This window comes from Choristoneura fumiferana, chromosome 21 (genome assembly GCF_025370935.1).
Source record: "Choristoneura fumiferana chromosome 21, NRCan_CFum_1, whole genome shotgun sequence".
Taxonomy (NCBI): domain Eukaryota; kingdom Metazoa; phylum Arthropoda; class Insecta; order Lepidoptera; family Tortricidae; genus Choristoneura; species Choristoneura fumiferana.
Genome location: NC_133492.1, coordinates 7,505,340 through 7,527,451, shown reverse-complemented (window position 1 = coordinate 7,527,451; position 22,112 = coordinate 7,505,340). Strand labels below are relative to the sequence as shown.

The window sequence follows — 22,112 nt, the reverse complement described above, 5'->3', positions numbered from 1 at the left end:
AACAGCCATATATGTAGGTATGTATGACTCCTTATTGTACATCAAACACATGAAATTAACAAATAAAAAGAGAAACATATTATGTACAAAGTCGAACTTCTCCCTTAAAAGGTTCATTGATTTAGTTCGGTAATTCAGATTTTTACTTCACACTTTTGTGACTAGCTCTGTCGCATACTTACAAGTAGGTATTTCCAAATTAAATTGTGCTATATTTATTAATTAGAACAAGGAAATAAACCGTTAAAAAGGTAACGCAAACAATCTGATGCTCTCACGCGCTCACGCACAAAAAAACGATGTTCTTTTATAATATTAGTAAACGTAAATAGGGAAGTTATCTGCCTCTTTTATCTCACACTTAATTAAGTTTTATAGCTCGCCGGGTGTTGAGAGAGTTTAGTGTTGTTTGGCTGCTCTGCTATTTGTGTGCGGTATTGGTGGCAAAGCTGCCGGCCTTATGCCCTCGGATGCATATGCCACATCGATATCTACGCGAGGCATGCCAAGCTTTATCAGATGGTTTCACTCAATACAAACCGGTACCACAACGAACGTTTATTGCTTTGAATGCTACATTTGATTAATAAGATAAGATAAAAGCAATCTGAAACGCAATGTGAATACAAAAGATCGTCTCGTAAAACAAATGGTAATAAACATCAACGAAAAAAATAAACTCCGATGGTATAAAATACTACGTAAACATTTTAGTAGGTAGGTTCCGATATCAAATGTAAGGAAAAGGCAAAAGAGTAAACTCTGAACTGCCGCGGAGACGACTACCGCGCAATCTGTTTCACTTTACGGCGTCTTAATAATTACAAGTGGCCATTTCTTCCAATTAAGAAAAGTCTGGGGCGATAAATTGCGAGGGTTGTGTCGCGCTGTTCTACCGCGCGTAAACATGACGCGCTAGGGTTGTCACTGGCTACAAATGCGCCTTCTCTGAATTCTGCTTTAATGTTTTAATGAAGGGCGCCGGTCCATATCGCAGCACGGACGTCACATTTACACGCACCGCTGACGCTTTAATTAAAGAAGCGCACCTTCAAACACGCACCGACTGAGGCATGTCGAAGAACAAACGCAAATTTATTCGGACCGGGATTTTTTCATCATCTATTAAATAAAGAAGTCGAGGAGAATGCTAAACAAGGTTGAGCGGCCCTCGCCCTGTGAGTTTTCCACTCGAAGCGGCGCTGGGTGGGGTGGGTGGCACGGGTGTCGCGAGTGGCTTAGATAAGGTGAGGAGGATGAAGAGGCGAGATGCGCGGCGTAATGAACCGGCTCCGAGCAGTTTTTGTGTGGTTCGGGCGTCCAAATTGAATATTAGGCGCGATTTGAGAGCGAATGAACGGGCGGCGGAAATAAATCCGCGGTTATTATGCTACCCAAATGAGATTGTGGAAGGTTCGCCCTGTTAGGCTGGAGGCCGCTGCTCAATTTCACGTCGGTGTAAATTGCCAGACGTAACCATCCTAACCTTGATTATATTGGGAGATTTTAAGGAGTTTCCGCAAGGAGGTATAGCGAGTGAAATTATACGGTTAAATTTAACAAAATTACTTTGGGTCCTGTCATAGCCTACTCAATTACCTAAGTAATTGAAATTAGTACTTGATACAATTGAAGAGTACCTAAGTAAGTAAATTGAGTAGAGCAGAATAAATGTTCACGATTTAACTTGAAATCTTTTAACATTGTTCTAAAAGCTGGCATATTGCAGCGAAGTGTTGTTTTTAAAGAATACAACCGTTTTCAATACAATGTTGCTGCATAAACTGCAAATTTACGTATGGAGAAATCAAACACGGAGCGAGCGGTGTTTGCCAATAAACAGAAGCCGGCTGCAACAGTGTGTCAGCGGCGTGATTCCAGTAAAAACATTCGCCGGCCGAAGGGCGCGGCAGGAGTGTAACCTGACGCCCCCTCGCCGCAGCCAAGACGCGCTCGGTTTATGTAAACTTTATTACGGAGTGCAGTTCCCCCGCCCGGCCCCAGCCACCCTCACTTCAAATTGTAAGGCGCGTCCGTGCATTACTCAGCTCGCCGCCGTTTGCACAGATCGCCGGCTCCGTGCGCTGCGACACCGATCCGGGTCACACCGGGTAACTGCCGCTCTCAACTTCTAAAGTCCACTTTTCCGACTAGCTTACTAAACTTGCTGAGACTTACTATACTAACTAAATCTTCGTATCGTGTATTTTTTTTACAGTTTCATTGTATTCGCGAATGAACGCGGTCGTGGTTAATGGGTCGGCAGTGAAAAATTGTACCGACAGAATGCATTAAGGTTACGAGTTGTTTGTATTTTCACTGAAAACGGAATAGAATTGAAATCGGAACGTCAAAACGAAAGATTTGTGGGACGTTCCGACAGAAGTAGGTTAGGTGAACAAAGACAATGTTATAAAGTAGAGGCACGGATCGATTCGCATGCATTTCGTTTGGAGTTGCGAGTGGTGGCAGCGGTGGTACATCTGTGCGGTGTGCCGCGTTCAACCGAGCACAACAACAGGGGGGGGGGTCCACCCCCACCGTGCCGTGGTAACACGATACCCGACATTCACAACACCTCGCTACGCCACCAAAGCGCGCCAGGACACTTCTATTTGACTCCAACAAACTGTCAAAAGTACCTAAATCTGTTCGAAACATGAAATTCGCTTTGTTTGAGAGATATTAAGTAACAGGATCATTATTAATTGTGATGATTGCACCCACGGTTTAAATTTTTACGAGTTTGTGTTTGTGCGAACCCTAGAGCAGGGTGTGGCGTGTACTTGCACTGCACCACCTACTTATTTCAGTCAGAACCGTGTTATGAAATCAGCGTGTTCGAGCGAAACACTCCACGTTCGCATTCCCAAATGGAAAAAGCGGGAACGCCTGTTGGAAATTTTTCAAAGCAAACTTTTGACGTCGAAATATTTTACAACCCCGGCTAAATTGGTAAAATAAAAAGGTTTGTACTCACATGCCTCTCCTCTGCTGAGCTGATACCTGTAAACAGATAGAATTCCGGTTAAAAATGGGCAGAAAAAAAGACGAGTCATGTCATGGCAAGTATTTCCTCCGGAAGGGTATTTATAAAGTGTTGGAGAGGTGAAATTGAAACGTATTATAAAGCGGATACTTTCCGGGTAGGTATAATCTCGGCGATCCGCGTAGCCGGGTATAAATTGAGGCGGGTCGCAGGTCCGGGTGTAAAGTGCTCTATGAATATTGCAGAGGCTGTCGTCGCGTCACGCATCCCCCAGTAGGGTTGCCACCCACGAAACTCATACTATTAATGCGGTGAACTTTCTAATAGCAATTATTATAATGACACTCATAAAGCTGTTCCTACTGCTAAATTAAAAGGGAATGGAGCTGGTTTGAAACCAGTGGTTTCATGTCTAGTAAATAATATATGATATGACAATGTTGTTTCCCACTTGGATATTGTTTTTATACTCAATAATGTAAGAACTATTTGGATATAAATAGGTAAAGTAAAGTTTAACCCCCTTATTCATAAAACTTAACAAGCCTATGTTAACTAACAAATGCTTTGTCCCTTTCTAACGAATACAAATGTCGAAGTGACAGATAAGGACAAACGAATTTTAGCGGCATTTTAACTAAAATAGGTTTAATTGTCGTTTATGAATAAGGGGGTAAGTCTCGTTACTTTTTGTTGTTTTAAGTATATCACTTAGTTATTTACGAAGTTTCGATAGAAGTTGTCGCAAAATACTCTCGAAGTTGTAGAATGTGCGGTAATGGAGGCCGGTCCCGCCTCACGAACTTGTCAGATGCCTACGGAGCCCTCGGAAGAAAGTTAACCACGATGTAGGGGCACGCTAATATAATTACCAAACCTTTTCCAACCAATACGGTTAGGCCAGATAATGCAATATTATGATCTCGAGAGCTCTAAAGGTACTTCAAAGACGAATGTATTAAAGGTAGCCGTTTCGCATCTTCTTTTGAGATAAAATACGACTTATAATACTATTATAGAATTGTGTTTCTAAGTAACTGCGAGATCTGAACTAACACATTTTGTATTCTTGTAAATCTAAACTGTAGCACTTAACTTCGTTCTCTAATCTCTTCAAAAGCAATAGCCGAGTTAATGTACAAACCAACTTAGAGCGCCCTCGCCAACCTAACCTAATAATTATTTTATTCCTAACTTTACAGTGGGCGCAATAGAACGTACACAGGTTCGTGGGGAATACTAATGCGGCTCGCGCGGAGTCAGGTCACGTGTGGTGCATTGTACCCGGGCACTTCGTCTGCATCGCGACTTGCTTCTCGAATTAGCTCTCGACGAGTACCTATCAATCAACGTGGTGTGTATACATACGAATAAATGTCTATAAAAACGAAAAAGTATAGGTAGGTTCAATTAAAACTGTTCACCTTAATTATGACGGAAATACAAAATTAACTTCATTGACGGTATTACGGTTGAGTTGAAATTTAAAACTACAAAAAATATATTAGAAAGTAAGTATATATTTTTCAGACACTGTTGTATTAAACAACAAAGGTACCTTAGGGACCATGTGTGTCAGGAAATTCAAAAAACCAAATCACTAGTTAGATAGCTTTCTTTTCTTACTCATTAACAATAACTACTAATTTTCAGTGCTGTCTTATTATTCGATGAACGCACTTGTTTTGTTAACTGGACCAGCAACGAGGTCTTTTGCATCGCTGCGGCAATTATATGAAACAACGGAGCACTATGTACGTGCACGTCAAAGGCATTTAATACATCGCCTCAGTTTGTGAGCGAAGCAATTGCCAGCGCAATCCCATTACCATGCACCATACACGTACATTTGTACTGTACTGCAACATAAGGAGTATTAGTGCATGCATCGCTACAATTAATTTAAATGCAATAGCCTCAATTATTGGCCACGGTATCACGAGCTGTGGCAGTTAGCGTCCCGTCTGTCCGTACGTTAGATAATGAATGCGTGCCGCGCACAGACAATTATTATAATACAACTAATCGTGCGTTAATGACTCGTTAATGTTAGATTTTGTAGTTTACAATTGGTTCCATAATAAGGTAAAAATTATAGGTCGTCGGGTATCTTGCTGTCAAATATTTCACAGTAATAAAGCTTTTAGTATTTAGTTAAGAGCGACGACGGCAGCAAGTTAGATACTTATTTATTTTAATCCATGTAATTTAGTGAGCATTAAAACGCGGCGGCTGAGTCGGTTCGCGACCGCATACACTCAAGTCACCCGCAAAATTACGTTACTAATTGACTAAAACACGCGACGCTCACACCAGCAAGGAATAATTAATTGAGCGCGGGTAGGGGGCGGAGGGGGGCACCTGCGCGGTAACTCTTACATCAGTACACCGATAATGGCACAAATTAGCCGGGGAAGTGGCAGGCGGGGGCGCGCGGGGCGGGGGGCGCTAAGCCGGAACATCCCGGAGCGCAGATTACCGCTTGCTTTTGTAATTAACCGGAGCGACGGGCGGCTTCCAAATCCATTTCTGTGTTACATTTTCATTTGCGGCGCGCTCGCCCCGCGTGCCTGGATTATTCGCGCTACAGTAAAACCGCACCTCTGCTCCGCTCCCCATTGTTTGTATGAATAATATTACAACGGAAACTATAGCGACTGCTGCACGCCTAAAGCTTACCGTTGCCATTATTACGGTCGGATCGAAACATGTTTCAAAGCTTCACGACCTCTATTGACTTATTCTATACAAACATTGACAAGTAGCTTCAATTCGGAGAAGTGACTCTTTCATACTCTCAAAGCAATATCGGGCGAGCCATATAGCCGTCAGCGATCCGAAAACACGCAAACAGTGAGTTGAAAAAGCCTCTCGAAGCCGGTAAATATTGAAACAGTAGTGGGATTGGAGACGGCAGCCGCGGCGGGCGCTAATAGTCCCGAGCCCCGCGGCAAACACCGGCCGCGCAAACACCGCGCCTCGCTAACTATACTACAATACGATAATATTATAAGTACATGATCTTTTGACTCGATTGGTGATAATGCAAGTATAATTCGCATTTAGATCAACGGGGTTATTGTGATTTTAAGATGGCAATCCGATAGCCTAAGACACATTTTATTCATCACCAATATCAGTCGAAAGACATCCATTGCTGAACATAGCCCTCCCCTAATGAGTTTCAATAGTAATGAGTTTTTCTCAAAGGAAATTAATTAAATTAGTGCCTGAACTAAATTAAATATAACAGAAAAGCATCTAACAACTAAACCTAAATTGGAAAAAAATACATAAGGCTCCCGCGGCATATAGTAGCAAAGATGCTGGAAGTATTTCCGTGCTGTATAGCAATGCTGGTCCTTTTAAAGATTAGGTCCATATTTCACACTTATCTACAGAGACGTCGCGCCCTTAGTTTTATAACGGGAGATTTTAGTACATATGTTAGTAGATAAAGGGTTAGTAGCATCCAGGAGATGCTACGTAGCTGAATCATAACACTCACAACGAAACTGCATATTATATCCAATACAATGTGAGCCCATAGTCTGGTAAGAAAAAAAAGAAGAAGAAGAGAGTAGAAGTGCTCTAAGGAACTAGTGGATATAAGCAAAGGATTGTTGATCATCTGATGACGTTGCAAAGTTTATGTTTAGAATTGTGTTCTCGTTTATGATTTGAAAATGAAATCTTAAAGAATCGAAACGTGTCAGCATTTAGCTTTGAGTGTTTGTTTAATTTACATGTGTTGATTCAAGTGGAAGTGGGGGAGACAGTGCACACGGTGGCTATCGCATTATGGTAAGAGTAAGTTCAAAGTTGGTAGTTCATCAAGCTTACCATTCCCTTTGTCGTCAGGGCGATGCAGGTCCGGAGGCTTGGCCAGCACGGAGAGGGGGTGGTGGGGCACGCCGAGCCCCAGCAGGCCGGCGGGGGGTAGCGCACCCTGCCCCAGCAGCGGCAGCGGCGGCGCCCCGTGCGTGGGAAGGTGCGCTGCGTGCATCTGCTGAAGCAGCCGCGGGAGGTCTGGTCGTTGTTGCTGCGATAGGATACTTAGGTTAGTTGGTGGATTCAGGCGTTACTTTGCGGAGGTCCATAGGCGTGCAATGGGTCGATTTCAAGGTATGTTGGCCGTTGTTGCTGCGAAACGACGAATCTAAGGTTAGTTGGTGGATTCAGGCGTTACTTTGCGGAACAGGCGTGCATTGGATCAATTTCAAGCTAGGCTTATAATATTATGTTACAGAATATAAAACAATAATGATACAACGTGCTAAATGACAAAATTCAGGGTATTGAGCCATGCAATTGTGTCCGATTCAAATATAGGTATGCCATATATACGATTAAATAAATTTCAGGGTAGGTAGCGCTAGTTTGCACAGCAGAACGTGGCCCCACATCTCCCACAGCAGACGCTGCCTACCGTAGAATAGACCCAATGCACGCCTAGGTCTATATAATGACCAACCCTTTTAATTTGCTTTTCACCTACCGAGCAAGGAAAGAGCAAGGTTAAAAGGTTGCAGGTGATTAAAACTTATGTTATAGTTAAAGTCGCGTACCATAATATAATTTTAAGGGTAGGTATAAAGGTATAATACAATTTTAAGGGTACCTACTAAAATCAAGAAATACAAATTCTATTATTGTTATTTTTGTGTCCGGTAAGATGCAACAAAAAGAGTATAAAATAATTAAATAAGGGCGCAAATGTCTATTGTGTCGTCATAAATAAGGCACTTTTTTCTCTTACTTACTTACTTTCTTTCTCATTTGTTTTCTACTCTACATTATATTTTCGGACTCTATCTAGTACGAACGTACATTGTATTAGATTAGTTTTGAATGCAGCGGCTATTGGTACAATTGGACATTTAACTTTTTTTTTACTAGTATGAGCAGTCACAGATATTAGAAATCTGTTTAAAGAGTATGTAGTAGGTTAGGTAAGTTACTATTACATATAACATTAAAAGGAACTGACAGCAAACTAGGTACATCAAATAAAAATAAATACTTCTTCAGAGGCGGTAGTTGCCGGTTAAGTAGTTCATATTTTTAAATAAGTAATTTAACGTTAACGCTGCATTTAAATTCACGGAAAGAAGGCATTGAATTAAGTAATTTCGTTTGACCCCGGGCGCGGGTGCCAAATTTCGTAGCTAGATATAACATAATGATAGAGCTCTGGCGGCAAATTCATTCCGTAGATCATCTTCCTGAAACCAAATTTATGCATGAGTTTCACTCACAAATTAGCTCTGTGATTAAAGTAAAAATGCATTCTAGTTAGAGGTGCCGACAGTCAAAGTGAATTGATGTGTCACCGCAGAGCGTCGTGCATTTTTAAACGGAGCCGGGCCAAATTAAAAGTCCTCCATGGGCCCCCTGCGAGCCGCGATATTTTAAATTTTAAATGAGAGCTCCGCCGGCGGCGGCGACTGAGCGAAATTGATTACTCCTTCTCCATTATTCCCCTTTTTCCACTTTTCCCGTTTTCCCGCGCTTCCCGTTCCTATCTTGTCTCGTTTAACGTTATTATTATACACTGCGAGCGGTCGGCCGCCCTCTGTTCGCCCGCGCTCGCGTCCGCGCCCGCGCCCGCGTCCGCCGGCCCAACGCGCTCTCCCTCGCTCGACTCGCCAAGCTTTTTCTGGTCGGACGAGCACGTTCTTTTTTAGCGGCCGAAAATTAATTGGATTTTCGCCGAGGGTGGAACATATTTTTTATTGGCCGCTCACGGCTGTGATTTATTGTGTGTCAAAAGGTGGCGAGCGCCACTTAGCTGGAGTGCTTTCCTACAAAAGGGGATTTTTTAATTCGTATTATGTTTTTGATTCACGTTTGGGTCCCCGGGGACTTAGGAAATTAACGTTTTAATCCATTTTAAATACTAACTTCTACTTGATACACGACAAGCGTTCGCTATCAATAAAATGGTTAGCAATGTTCTTTGCTATTTACTGAATCGGTACTCGTATATCGTATCGGAAGTCGGATTAGAGTGGTACTTTAAACCTCAACAGCACTAGGTATAAAATAATAGGTATGTCAACAGCACTTTTAATTGAAACAGGTCACCCATCCAACAAAAGCGCATAATCTCTAATAAAATTCTCAGGTCAGGCATTCACCTAGCTCTATTAGACGTCCGCTGCATCCTAATCAGGCGTGGGCCGCGGTACTGGGTAGGAATTATACAAACAAAGCCGGTAATTACCGCTCGTGACGATCCTGTCGGCACCCGACACTGTCAGTAGCCAGCAATAGACTGGGTAAATTACCCTTCCCATTATGTTTTAGTTAAAATGACTACATACGAGTATTACAGAATACCTAATGTTGATGAACCCTTTTAGTTAATAGAATGACATTAGTCACACGTCAAAGAAACGTAACATAACTAAAGGCCATACGTCGTGCAAGATACCTATCTATAGATACGTGCGCTACTTAAAATAACATACCGATACCCCGTCTAGCTGTAATGATTTAATTCGACATAATTCGTAAATGTTACCTAGCTGTCTTACTACGCGAGCCTTCGTTAACCTTTGTTTTTAATCTAAGGTAGCCGCTTATTTCTATAGATATTTTATAAATATCGCATAACAAAGGGCATTCGGCAAAACATTTCATCGCCGGAGGAGTAGGTATGCCATCATATAATGCCTGAGGGCATTGTTCGTAATGAAACTTCGACGTAATATTAATTGAAATCTGAATGTGTATGTTTAGTACCATAATGTTTATATTATGTTTTGGGGCAAAGACTTGTTGACTAGAAGCGGTTTATTTATATGGTGGTGGGTGGCAGTAGTGCCTCCTTGATTGTTTGTTTGTCATGAATGACAGCGGATTTGTAACTCGCATTATTTTCGCCGCATACTAAGGCGTGATTAATTAATTTGATTAATAACGACGATAGAGCTCGAAGATTAAAACTTGTTCCTCTTAACGACGTTTGCTTATCTTTAACGAACTGTGCTGTTTGTCACTTTATATTACGAACAGAAGTTAGATGAGATTTTTAGCCGCCAAGAGGTGGATTGTGATCATTATATGCTAGATTTCAATCAATGCTTAGTTAGCAAATCTATGCAATTATATCCAAGCATGTGACAGTGAAACCGTAAATTCATAGAATGGCAAAAGGTCACACAAGTCAATAAATTAATAAACAATATGAAGCCTATCAAAACCCACTGCGTCTCTTGAACGAATCAATATGCTATTCAGACGTGAGCGAATATAATGAAAATTCACAAGATCTCTAAGACGTTTTAAATGTGGGTGGGAGGAATGTAGGCCTCGCAGGAATTTGAATTGAACATAAAGTAGAATTTGTGATGAGAAAAATGTTGGGTTGAGCCGCGGTGCGAGCTTCACACCGCATTAGCTGGCTGTGTCTCCTCGGGATTACTCTCCATTTATAAATGGATACCGCCGCGAAAAGCACAGATTTTTGCTTGAAAAATATCTGCCTCGAAAATAACGATGCTTTTAACCTACACAAAAGTGTTATTTTTTAAGCTTTTGCCTATTTTTTGTCTGTCGCTGTGCCTATCAATCTGTTACAAAATAGCAAATACACCGTGTTATAAAAGGAAGGGTCATTTCAGAACTTAGTTGGTTTGAATAATTTCTATTGGTTGGTACATACGTCTTTGTATCTAGAGCATCCTGTTGGATGGATGGACTAATTTGAAGACTTTTTATTAATCATATTAATTATTTTAAGGGTGTATAGGTAAGTACCTACCTCCTAATGATCTTTAAAAACATCGATGGTAAAAGGTTTTATGTTACGACACACGCAATGCAACAATGTTCATCGTTATATTATATTAAATACAAGCTACTTTTTTCAACCTCGTTATTTGTTTACGTCAAACGAGTGCTCAGATGTTAAAATACACGATAACTCCGAAAATAAACGCTAACGAACACATGTTACAAATTAAAAACATGATGTCACGCAATACGTTTCCAACATATCAATAATTGTAAAAGCGACTCATCAGACAATAATGCTTATTGCATTTTTATTGCTTTAACAATTAGTGAGCTAAGTAACGTAAGTGGCCCGGTAATCTGTTTCTATATCATTAATCTACAATTAGTTACGTTTTAATAGAAGCTATCGGGAGACGAGGAAAGTTTCCATTCTAACGCGCTCAAATAATTAAGAGCAGTTAGTTTGTGGTTAGAGCACATTAAAGTGCTATTATCAGCGATTGCTTGGGGCTCGGTCTGCCGGAGACGGATTAAGATATTGCCTAACTGCTTTAAAATAATTGATTGATTGCCTGTATATTTTGCCAATTGACGTCCGGAGTTGTTGGCAATTAAAATATATCGTGGAGATCTGATGGGCTAGACGGTTGTAATTGACTGTTGCAACTCTAGTACCTAGGTGACGCGCGCAATACGCTACATCTGTTGCCGTTATGAGTTATGATGCAATAGCAAATAACAGTAAAATGTATATATTCTTATTTACTTTCACCGATATGACCCATAAATATGAGCTTTTTGGCAGAAGTTCGCATAAAAATCAGACCGTTTTTTTTAAGTTTAAAAAGACAGGCAAACATACAAGGGTCTAATCAAAAGCGGAGGTCTACTTGTGACAATGTGATCGAGGCAATTTCTTATTTTTTTTTTTAATTCTTATAAGGTATAAAGTCGTGATTAAATCTCGGGTGATATTAATTATGAGAGAGAATCTCAAAAGCTTAAAACATAAACATAATACAAACTCAAAACACCATTCTTACCTTATTTTATATCAGTCACTATTTATTTTAAGTCTACTGCGTAATGTATAAAGATTGGTCTTATTCCTATCTACAGATACAACCACTCACTTGAATAAATATAAAATATTCGCAGAGGAATCCTACCCTGTATAAATAATAAAAAACAGGCTATCGCCTAAGAATTAAGGATGACAACATTGATATCGGCGTAACTCAGGTCCGTCCCCATTGTATCGGAGTCGATAACTATCGATATTGGGCCTTAAATCGCTCGCCCGTGAACACAGGGCATAAAACGACGACATAAGCTACAAAGAGGGTAGTTTATTGAGACGGGGTGGCGTGGGGAGGGGGTGCAGCTAACGCACCATTAGACAGGAAACCCCGAGGTGGATCACGCGACGCTATGCCACGCCAACACACATGTTACACTTTCAACATAATTGCTTTTATCACTTACAGTTAAATACAAATAGTGCCTTAAAACGTGAAGGTTCATAGACCGGAAGTAGGAAGTCAACAAGCCAAGTGAGTTTAATGATCAAATTAATCATGTTTGCTTTGCCTGTGTTGATCAAAAACCAATATTTATTTAACTAGTACCTAGGTAATCGATGACAACAGTTTAGTTTTCCTATTCTTATGTCTTATACTAATAGGGTTTGTTCATATTTGTAGAACATTTTACAATAATCATAAGCCATTTTCCTCCGAAACAGAATGAATAAATTCTTGGCCAAAAGAAAAACTCGTGAGCCGGATGAGTCGTAAAACTGATTTCATAATTTCATTGGAAGCGACGACAGGCCGGTCCCTAACTCACTCGCGTTGAAAAACAAGCAGCCGCCTAAGCGACGGGGAAAAAGTTAATGCGGCTCTGCGGAGCTCGGCAGACGACGCACAAGAAATACTGAGAACCTAGTACACGATCCCATGCAATATTTATCACCCGCCCGCGAACGTGCCTCGGAAAAAATGACAAATTCATGTTTCCCCTCTCGCCGCCGCCCCCGCCCCTCGCCCCGATTTATTCCCGTCGTAATTTTTATCAGAGGGCGCGAGAACCGACGTAAACTAGACAGAAATGTTTTCACGACTCGCTTGTTTATAGAGCCATCGACGGGGAAACAGATACGCTCTATTTACACGAGCACTCGTGTTTGCTTACCTATCTCTCCAGATAATGTTGCATAAACGAGACACATAATACACTTGTTTATTCCATGCAATTACTTGTCATAGATATGGATTTTCAATTACAAATAAACGTATCGCCGATCGTGATTAGGTTATTAGTCATAAAGAGCTTTGATACCGGATTCTAGTGGCGTATCTGTGACACGGAGCCGCACGTCGCCGTATCGATCCGCAGAAGTTACGTGAATATTGTTTCAATGTGAACATTTGTGTCATGTATAGGTGAACATGAGAGGGTGCGAGAATCTGGAAGCTATTACCTCCGAGGTCGGGAGCCACCCCTCAAACGCCGGCGACGCGGAATAAAATCAGAACGAGAAATGATGTGCCCGCCGATAACGGAGCGCCGACGGCGCGACCTCTGCTCCGCTGTCTACCCGCACTTATTGTCGCCGTATTCACGCACTCACCTCCGCATTATACCGCGCGTTGTCGCTACCTTACCCCACTCCTAACTCGAGAGCCGCTTTATTTGTTACCCGTTCAACAGAAAATCATCTCTGAAAGACGCTATTACATAAATTAATAACTGTACCTGCAAAATTCATACGAAAAGAATCCTAAATAATTTTAATGAAATACGATTAAAGTCAACGGTAACAAATATAAAAGCACCTAAAGGGAAACAAGAGGATCGTAAACAAAAGCTTTAACAAAAGCAAGACGTTTAAATTTGGAAACGGAGCACTCTGCAAGACGGTAAGTGATTTTAATAGGCAGGCAAACAGAGTCCCCAATTTGAAGAGTATTCCCTCTTCACAAATCGGCGCGCGGTGGAATCGTCGCAAATCAGACGGGGCGGCGGGCGGCCACTCTCCGGGGAGAGCCCCTTTGATCCCTAGCTGACCCAAAAATAAAAAAGGTTCGTAATAAAAAAGGACCGACATACGGAAGGTGGCGCAGCTTTTTTATTTAAATTAGAGTATTTTATAGGGGGGAGACGATATTGCGTTTTGCCGGTATCTTGAAAGCTGTTCAGTAAATCTATAGGTAAATCCTCGAAGTCGGGGGCGTTGAACCTACTGCAAATACTTGGGGGGTCCAAGGCGAGTATATTTTTTCATATTTAAGGTATTTTTAAATGGTAGACGCGGCACAAAAGGCTCTTTTAAATCGAATGTTTCATATCGTTGACTCGTAAAAAGAATTACCTATGGAATTATTTGAGTTATTTGTGATACGGTTTAACATTATTTTGGCCCGTAACTCTGTGAATCAAATGTGCGAATACGTGTAAATAATTCATATAATTGTTGATAAAAGGCCAAAATGTTGCGAGCTACAATGTTACGCAAATCTTTGGCTAATTTAATCTTAAACGCGGTCTATTATGATTTTAAATAGCGCCAAGCAAATTAATGAGTCTGAAGGTTTTGTTTTAGGTTCGTTAAAAAATAACAGGAGATAGATGAGTGGATATAGGTGGTAACATGTCGTATGTGTGCGATCGAGTTGGCTCGGCGCCAGCGGCGGTCTCTCGGCCACAGACGGCGGAGCGTCGAGTGACTTCCACCACTTTATTTTCGCCCTCATTATCTTTAAAGTGATTTATTTCAGTCGTCGTATCTACAAAACTAATAGATAGGTATCTATTTACATTAACACATGCCAAGCGTTAACACATCGCGAGAATAGGTCGCACTAACGACTTGGCACCCGAGCGCGAATGCGCGCGAGCTGGAGTATAATAGATCGGCGATGAAGTCCTCACGATACGCATCCTCTAAAAAGTACAATTAGAGCATCGTGAAATTAGTTAGGACGACAATTTAAAGACAGGTTCTAATTCGCGCCTGGAAAGGTGTGGTTAGCATCTCGTATGTTAATGCTAACAGCGCAGTCATTAGGCAGATATACACGTCCTACCTCGCCCACGCATGTGACAAATGGCTGCTTCACATGTGTAAAGCCGTAAAACATGGCTCGGCATGCACTAATAATTATTCAACGGGGTCATCGCGTCAAGACAAATTAATAGAATAAATTATTATTTTCTTTATAAATTGGTTGGCGTGGTAGTTTGTAGTCATTTTATCAACTCCCGCCTCTGGCTCGTAGCCAACTCGTCTTAGATCGTTTAATTAACGAGCGTCGAACTTTCGACCTGTTGAAAGCGGCGCTTTTGTAACATCAACTTTACGTTGGTGTCGCGGTACCTTTAGCTACCTGTGCTGAAGCATTTATAGCTTTGGCAATGCATGCTCCATTCATTTGGTCTCCTAAGTCGTGTTACTTTTAATAATTAGTAGGTGTATGAGTATGTCATTAGCTGTGTTAGGACAGGCTTGTACGCCACAGCTCATGCGTGCAATCGGTCGCATAACTAAGCAACGAATGGACTGTTTGGACAGATGCCACATACAGCGCAGCGGCCGGCAGCGTCGCTAAACATTCCACACTCGCGTTTACAACCGACCTACTGCTGTGCAAACAAGACACGTGTAGATTTAATCGGTTTCGCATGAAATGCTGTGGGTACCGGTGAATTTGTTGCGGTAACGATGTTAAGCGTAATATAACGTTTTAGGCTCAGCTCAGGGCGTTGATTATACAGTCCATTGCTCACTGCTATTTTTTGCTTTACAAGAATGGCCGGTTGCTTAGTTATACTTCCGTCGATTAAGTTTTCATTGTTTCGTGATCGTTGTTAGATTATATAGAGGTGGAACTATCGATACGTTTGCCAGTTTCAAATGCCAGTATTGAGAGCTGTTTTAACAAGGGCTAACAGTTTCGTTGCCTGGGTCAAAACAGTGTTACTTACCCCAATGATGGCATTGAGTTCTGTCATAGTGACCTGTTTCGCCCGCTCCACCGCTGTGGCCACCTGCTGCTGGTGTTCTTGCGACAGGAACGGTAGAATTTGTGCTATTATCGCATTCAGCCTTTTTGCTATCTCCGTCTGAAAAGTAAATAATTAAAGTTAGTTTAAATGTATGTTCATGATCACCAACCGTAAAGTATTGATGGCAAATGTATCCATGTCCATAGCCTGATTGGCCATTGTTAAGTCGCATCAAATACCGATCGAACAAGCTTCCATGATATTTTTATGATACGACGAATCGTTATTGGGTATTAATTCCGAAATGTTTCCAAGCCAACAATACTATAATACGAAGATCACGCAGTCGAATTTGGAGCCATAAAATAGCTCCGATAACATGAATAAAAACATGACGTCTAAACGGTCCCACCGATTGATTGAGAGCAATTTAAATTCAGTGATCTATTTCTTGGTATAATAACGACATTAACATTCAATAAAAGCTGTCATCGGCTAAATTACTAACCGCTAACTGGACATGTTTTACATACAAATTGTCACACGAAAATGTTTCCACATTCCAAAACGTTATTTAATTGAATTGTTTATTTATGTTATTCCTGCTGCGTCGCTGTTATTATGAATGCGAGTCATTTCTTAAAAGGGTTTTAAACTAAATTAGAATAATTATGGTGATTCTAGTTCGTAACAAAAGCCAGCTCTATATTTGTAGAGAAGAGGCCGTACTTACAACTATGTCGTAACATCTCACCGGTGTCTCGCTCGCTTCATTTTATTCTATGTAAATATGGTATTAAAAGACACAAATTCTAGCATCATCAATGTCGGATTTGTTAAACAGTTAATCGGATAGTAGAATAACAAATACAATTAACACGATAAACAATATGTACGTGGTGGAAATGATAAATAGCGTTTTTGCCGGCCACGTATTGAATGGCTCTGTCCGTTGGGTATTTTACGTTTAAATACACAATAATTTTATTCACAGATCCGCGGTGCATCGAGCACGAATTAACATAATGAGGCTACGGAGTATGATGCGTTTAATATGACCCTTGTAAACACGAAGTCGTCAGCGCGTTTAACATGATGCCGTTTCATATTTTATAACTTTGTTCGAATTACCCGCCATTGTTTCTGATATTAAATTGTTATTGAATACTCGATGTCAGTGTTGTAAAGTATTTATATCATCGGTTTTGCCCATTTTGTAATCCCATACCATAATCGGATTAAGTGTCGCAACCCGGATTAGCAGACGGGTAGATAGGCGTAAATCTTATAATCATTGAGATTATTAATCGTACAAAATATAGGTAGGTAGGTATATTCAATAATCGATATCAACCATGTTTTTATGAAAAATACTTACAACACCCCTGTAAATATTGAAATTTACCCAAACATCTGTTAAATTAAAGATTTCTGAATTATTTTCAAATATTTTGTATATTCAAGAATAAGTACTACCAAATCAACAAGTAACTATAAGAAGATAAATCTGTCAAAACCAAATAAATATTCCATTTTTGGTAGATTAAAATCATGACCAAAATCTTTATCTTTTAGTAAATTTTTGCCACATTCAAACACCAAATCGTAATTTCTATGTCCGTTTCGTAGCACCGAATAGTCCGTACCAGTCGACTGCCGAAGTGTGGTGCAGCAAAGGGCATCGCACGGTGTCGCTGGCGTCGCAGCCGCAAATTGCACTTCAATTCCGCTCCGCTAAATAGCCGGACCGTTTGTAGCTGCGTCTGTGTCACTTGTTCCTCGTAGCACTTGCAGCTTGTGATATAGCTAATGCTTTCAGATGTTTGGATGGATAGCTGGCATAGACATTGGTTTAATGTGGACTACCGTGAGAGTATTTTTAACCCGCGACGCAAAAAGAGAGGTGTTATAAGTTAGACCACTATGTGTGTGTGTGTCTGTCTGCGGCACCATAGCTCTTAAACAGGTGGATCAATTTGAATGCGGTTTTTTTATTTGAAATAAGGGTTTCTAGCGGTGGTTATTGGACATGTTTCATCAAAATCGGTACAGCCGTTTTTGAGATATTGAACTTTGAAGTGACAAAATCGGGGGTTTTCCAACTTTTTGTTGGTTAGGTATTAGCTTGTAAATTTACTTAAATAACCGTGATTCTTAAGGCGACTTTACCATTATTGCCTGATATTAAGTGACAAATTTTGAGGCCTGCAAACGGCTATATTTAGTCATCTAGCTCTTTGAACTTGTTAGAGTACGAGAAAGTGAATTTTCAGGCACTGCGGATCCTATTCATATTGTTTTTTTCTTCTCCTAATGTTCAGTGAATTGAAATTAGTTCATAAGTTTGAAACACGCAGAGTTCCACCATTTATATTAAGTTTATATAAGATATCAGCTCAAAACAAACAATATAAATTTAAGAGTTTTAACAATTCCTATTATAGGTATGTTGGTACTTGTATTACGTACTATTATGCAGATGTTGTATACGGTATACTGAACAATTGTGACTGTGAGTCGCCGCCGCCTGCAAGGCAGCCACAAATGGCGTCGTACAAAGCGCAGCAAGACTCGTTTGCAAATATCTGCAGTTTCGAATGCTGTCGAATAGCTCCGACTCGGTGCTATTGTGCTACACATATGCTACAACTAGTTTTAGCTATGTCTTTGCAGTTGTTCTAGGAAAGGCTATGGTTTGATTGAAATCAGAGAGTTTGCACATTGTTATTAAGTTATTATTTCCATCATCATCATCATATCAGCCTTAGGACGTCCACTGTTGGACATAGGCCTTACTAGGCTTGTTATTATTTTGATTTAGCTAAAATTTCGTCGTCGGCATTAAAAGAAAACCTTGATGTTACGGGGACTTGGAAACACATGTCGCACCTGCAGATGATTTCGAGACACCGATATTTGTAAATTCGCAGGTAAAGGTAACTTTGTATATAAATTTATCTGTAACTTTTATTGCTTTAACTTTATTCAACATAGTGGCAGTTTAAATAATGAGAAAAGAGTCTTAGACGTTCGTAGGACCGCTAGTTCGTCATATAAAGTTAATTTCTACCGGTAGTAAAAATAAAGACACTAACATGGAGGACTATTTATTTATTTAATGACAGTTTATAACCGGTATGCAATTGGATCTGCATTTTACCTTCTGGAATAGCATCTAAACTTATAATTATTTATTATTGAAGCAATAACTGAATAAATTAAATGCCTGTTTCATTTATGTTAAATATTAATTAATTGTTTCGATATAGCTAACGGAATGAAGTCGATACGGAATGAAATACATACATTAGGTAAATGTTTTTTCATGTCGGAGTTAATTATTGTATAATTTATAAGCTACTTAATTTAATTATAAATTAATATAATATATCATATTATATAGCATAAATCAATTCGAATACACATTGCATCGTGTTCTTGCTTCTCAATTGGAGCGTTGTCAGCACAACAATCAACGACTGCCTGATCTCACTAATTGAAATTGATGAGGACAGAAAAAATATGATCACAGGTTAAACTGTCCAGTATTTCCGTATTTAACCAGTGATTGTGACTACCCCAGTATCTACACCTACAAGACAGTAATGTGATTGACTGACAAAAAACACACAGCCTACACTACTAGAACTTGTCAAGCGTCATACCTTAATGTGCGGTTGAGGAGGTAGGTGCATTAGAAGAGACTTTTCAAAATTCTCACCGGATTCAACTAGTAAATTTTTATTCTTCGACTGGAAACGCGATAGCTAAAACGATCATGTTATTTTTAACATAATCATTAGTTTAAATACAAAGGTTGCTCGGCAAGCGACACGGGTACGGCACCGCAGCTCTCGCCCGAATTACCGCAAATTACATTTTCATTCTCGATGACTACGGCAAAGCCTGCACTGACATCGTGTACTGCCTTAATGGGACCTAGGCTTTCCCTCCGAGCGTGAGAAACTGACTTAGCTGGTATAAACGCATAATTCCTTTTCCGTACCGTCTTGGGTTGATATAACGGAGATTGAAAGTAAAGGAGTTTTAGTCGCTTTTGTTTGTAAGGCAAATCGATGTATTGATGGCGATTATTGCAAGATTACGCGATTTACTACTTATAGACAGATGTTTTAAGCTCTGTGCAGTTGTTATGCTTTTGTTTGTTTAGGTTTTTCGTAATCATGTAAAATACTTTCTAAATTATTTACTAGGTATAACTAATTAATATCATAAATAATTCAGAAAAACTTCAGTACTATACGAGCAGTAATAATTATCTTGCAGTCAAGTTACTACATATTTGAAATACATAATTCAAAAGAAAGAATATTATTCTTCTTGAAAACTTAAACATTTCAAAGTAGAATTTATGCTAAGTTGGTCGACCTAATAAATATGCAAAGTGAAATTTATTATAGCCATAATGGCTCGAGTTGGATCATCCGTGATGCGTAGATAATGTGATTGAGAGCACATTTCACGGCTTTGTAGGCGGCTGCGACCGAAACGAGTGTATAATCGCGTAGAGTTCCCATTACATCAGTCGGCACCTACGCGACATTTCAATAAAAACAGAGACCGTACTTCAAATTCCAAATTAAAACATTCTTATACCTTAAGTCGAAAAATCTCGTCCCATTTGTACCGCTACCTTCATAATTATAGGTAGCTAGACCGGCAGCCACGGGCGGCGGAATAAAAGCGGGCGTACAAAAGAGCCGCAAAAATACGTACTTTTGCGAGCTCTCCACAAAAGATATAGTACGGTTTGTCATTAAGGAGTTCATCCCCGCGCGAGAAATAAAAGAGGAACGTTGGGTTTGGGGGCGGGGGTGGTGCGGGGGTGCACTAATGGCTCCGACACTCATCCGCTAATGCCGCGGGTGACTCCTCTTTTTGCACGATTTTCACGTGGTTTAGTCGGTTGAGCTTTTAATCTGGAACTGCATCTTGCCTGCGGTGACGCTCCATTTGTCCCCGCACTACCCTCTATTTCAAGCTCCATATCTAAATTAATCGGAGTCGCTGGCTGCAGAAGCTTTTATGATTAAAACGGAACTCATTTAGGAAATTAAAATGCGCCGGGTACAGTTTACGTACAGCAAGTGTCGTTGTTATCTCGCTACTAAACACTACATAAAGTTATGTGTTGCACTTGTTAGGTACTTATCAAATGACAGATATTAGAAGTGCTCGTCGCTTTTATCTTACAAGTGTAATGCAACGCATGCGGCGACCGCGGCTGACCTAAATGGGGCGCGGCGCGGCGCGGGCGCCACGTGGTGCAATTTATTGTCTTCCCTCCCAGAACGAATGCTCACGCTTTCGCACATGCCGCGGCAATAAGCGGGCGTAAACGCTCAAGCGTCGGGAAATAAATTGTTGGATTGTTTTATGCTTTTACGTAAGGGGCAACGTGACGCCCACGGGTCGGTTGCCGGGAAAGAGACGGGCGGCGAACTCGCGAACTCTTCCGTCCCGACCACTTCACCCGGATAAGTTTTACCGCGATTGTTTTACGAAATTAAACCGGACGCCGCACCCCAGTAAATTGTGGTCTCGTCCTTCATTACGCTCCCAGCTCCGTTTCATAAATTATTTTATGCACGTTATCTTCTCGTAGCGCTCCCGCCAAGTTTCTACACTTTATTAAACAAACCGTTGTAGCCGATCGTAAAGGCCACTATTGTATTATAAGCGAACGATGCGGTCGCTCTTATGGCGCGGCAATAAATAATTCCTCCAGCGAAATAGCAGTCGAGTCGATAAATGGACTATTATTGCAGCAGACAGAGGCCAACATTATCATCGATTCGTATCGCATTCGCCGAGCAATAATTGTTTAAACATAGCCTGTCGCGGTACATTAGTGGCGGAATGGCGGGCATATGGCGGCCATCAATAATGTAAAGCAGATGCCTATTACTACTCGCTGTCCTCGCTCCTCGTTGGATAGCTTTCTAATTGCACCTTATAATATTAATAACGGTTTAGATACTTAGATCATAATACATACCTACTTAACTTACTTAAAAGCTGTTTAAATATTTATTTACGTCCATGGTAAAGTAGTAGAATAAATCCACTACCACGGATAGACAAATAATGTATGAGAAAACACATCAATTTATCACTAGCAAAGTGCTACTGGTAGACAGCATTATAAATTACTTAAAATAATTGGTGTTCGAACGCCTCGATACTTTAAGAACCGGATCGGGCCCAGCGATCGACCGTCGATATTCATTAAAGCAAAGTGTGTAATTATGTAGGACAAGTTTATTCAAAGCAGTCTAGCGAGCGGGTGTAGTAGTGCGGGCATCATTATCTCGGCATCGATATCGAGACCGCGCGATGTCGTCCGTAATCA

General features: G+C 40.6%; 1 protein-coding gene across 2 annotated transcripts in view; it reads right to left on the bottom strand.

Moving 5' to 3' along the window:
- Positions 1-22,112, bottom strand: part of LOC141439550 (protein groucho-like) — a 62,526-nt gene that overhangs the window by 16,739 nt on the left and 23,675 nt on the right. The window contains exons 5-7 of one of the 2 annotated variants that reach the window (XM_074103840.1): positions 15,719-15,856; positions 6,833-7,031; positions 2,981-3,006 (exon numbers count right to left, since the gene is read on the bottom strand). In XM_074103840.1, the coding sequence (XP_073959941.1) occupies positions 2,981-3,006; positions 6,833-7,031; positions 15,719-15,856 (363 nt within the window). The remainder of the gene's footprint in view (positions 1-2,980; positions 3,007-6,832; positions 7,032-15,718; positions 15,857-22,112) is intronic. The other variant, XM_074103841.1, reaches the window with a different exon arrangement.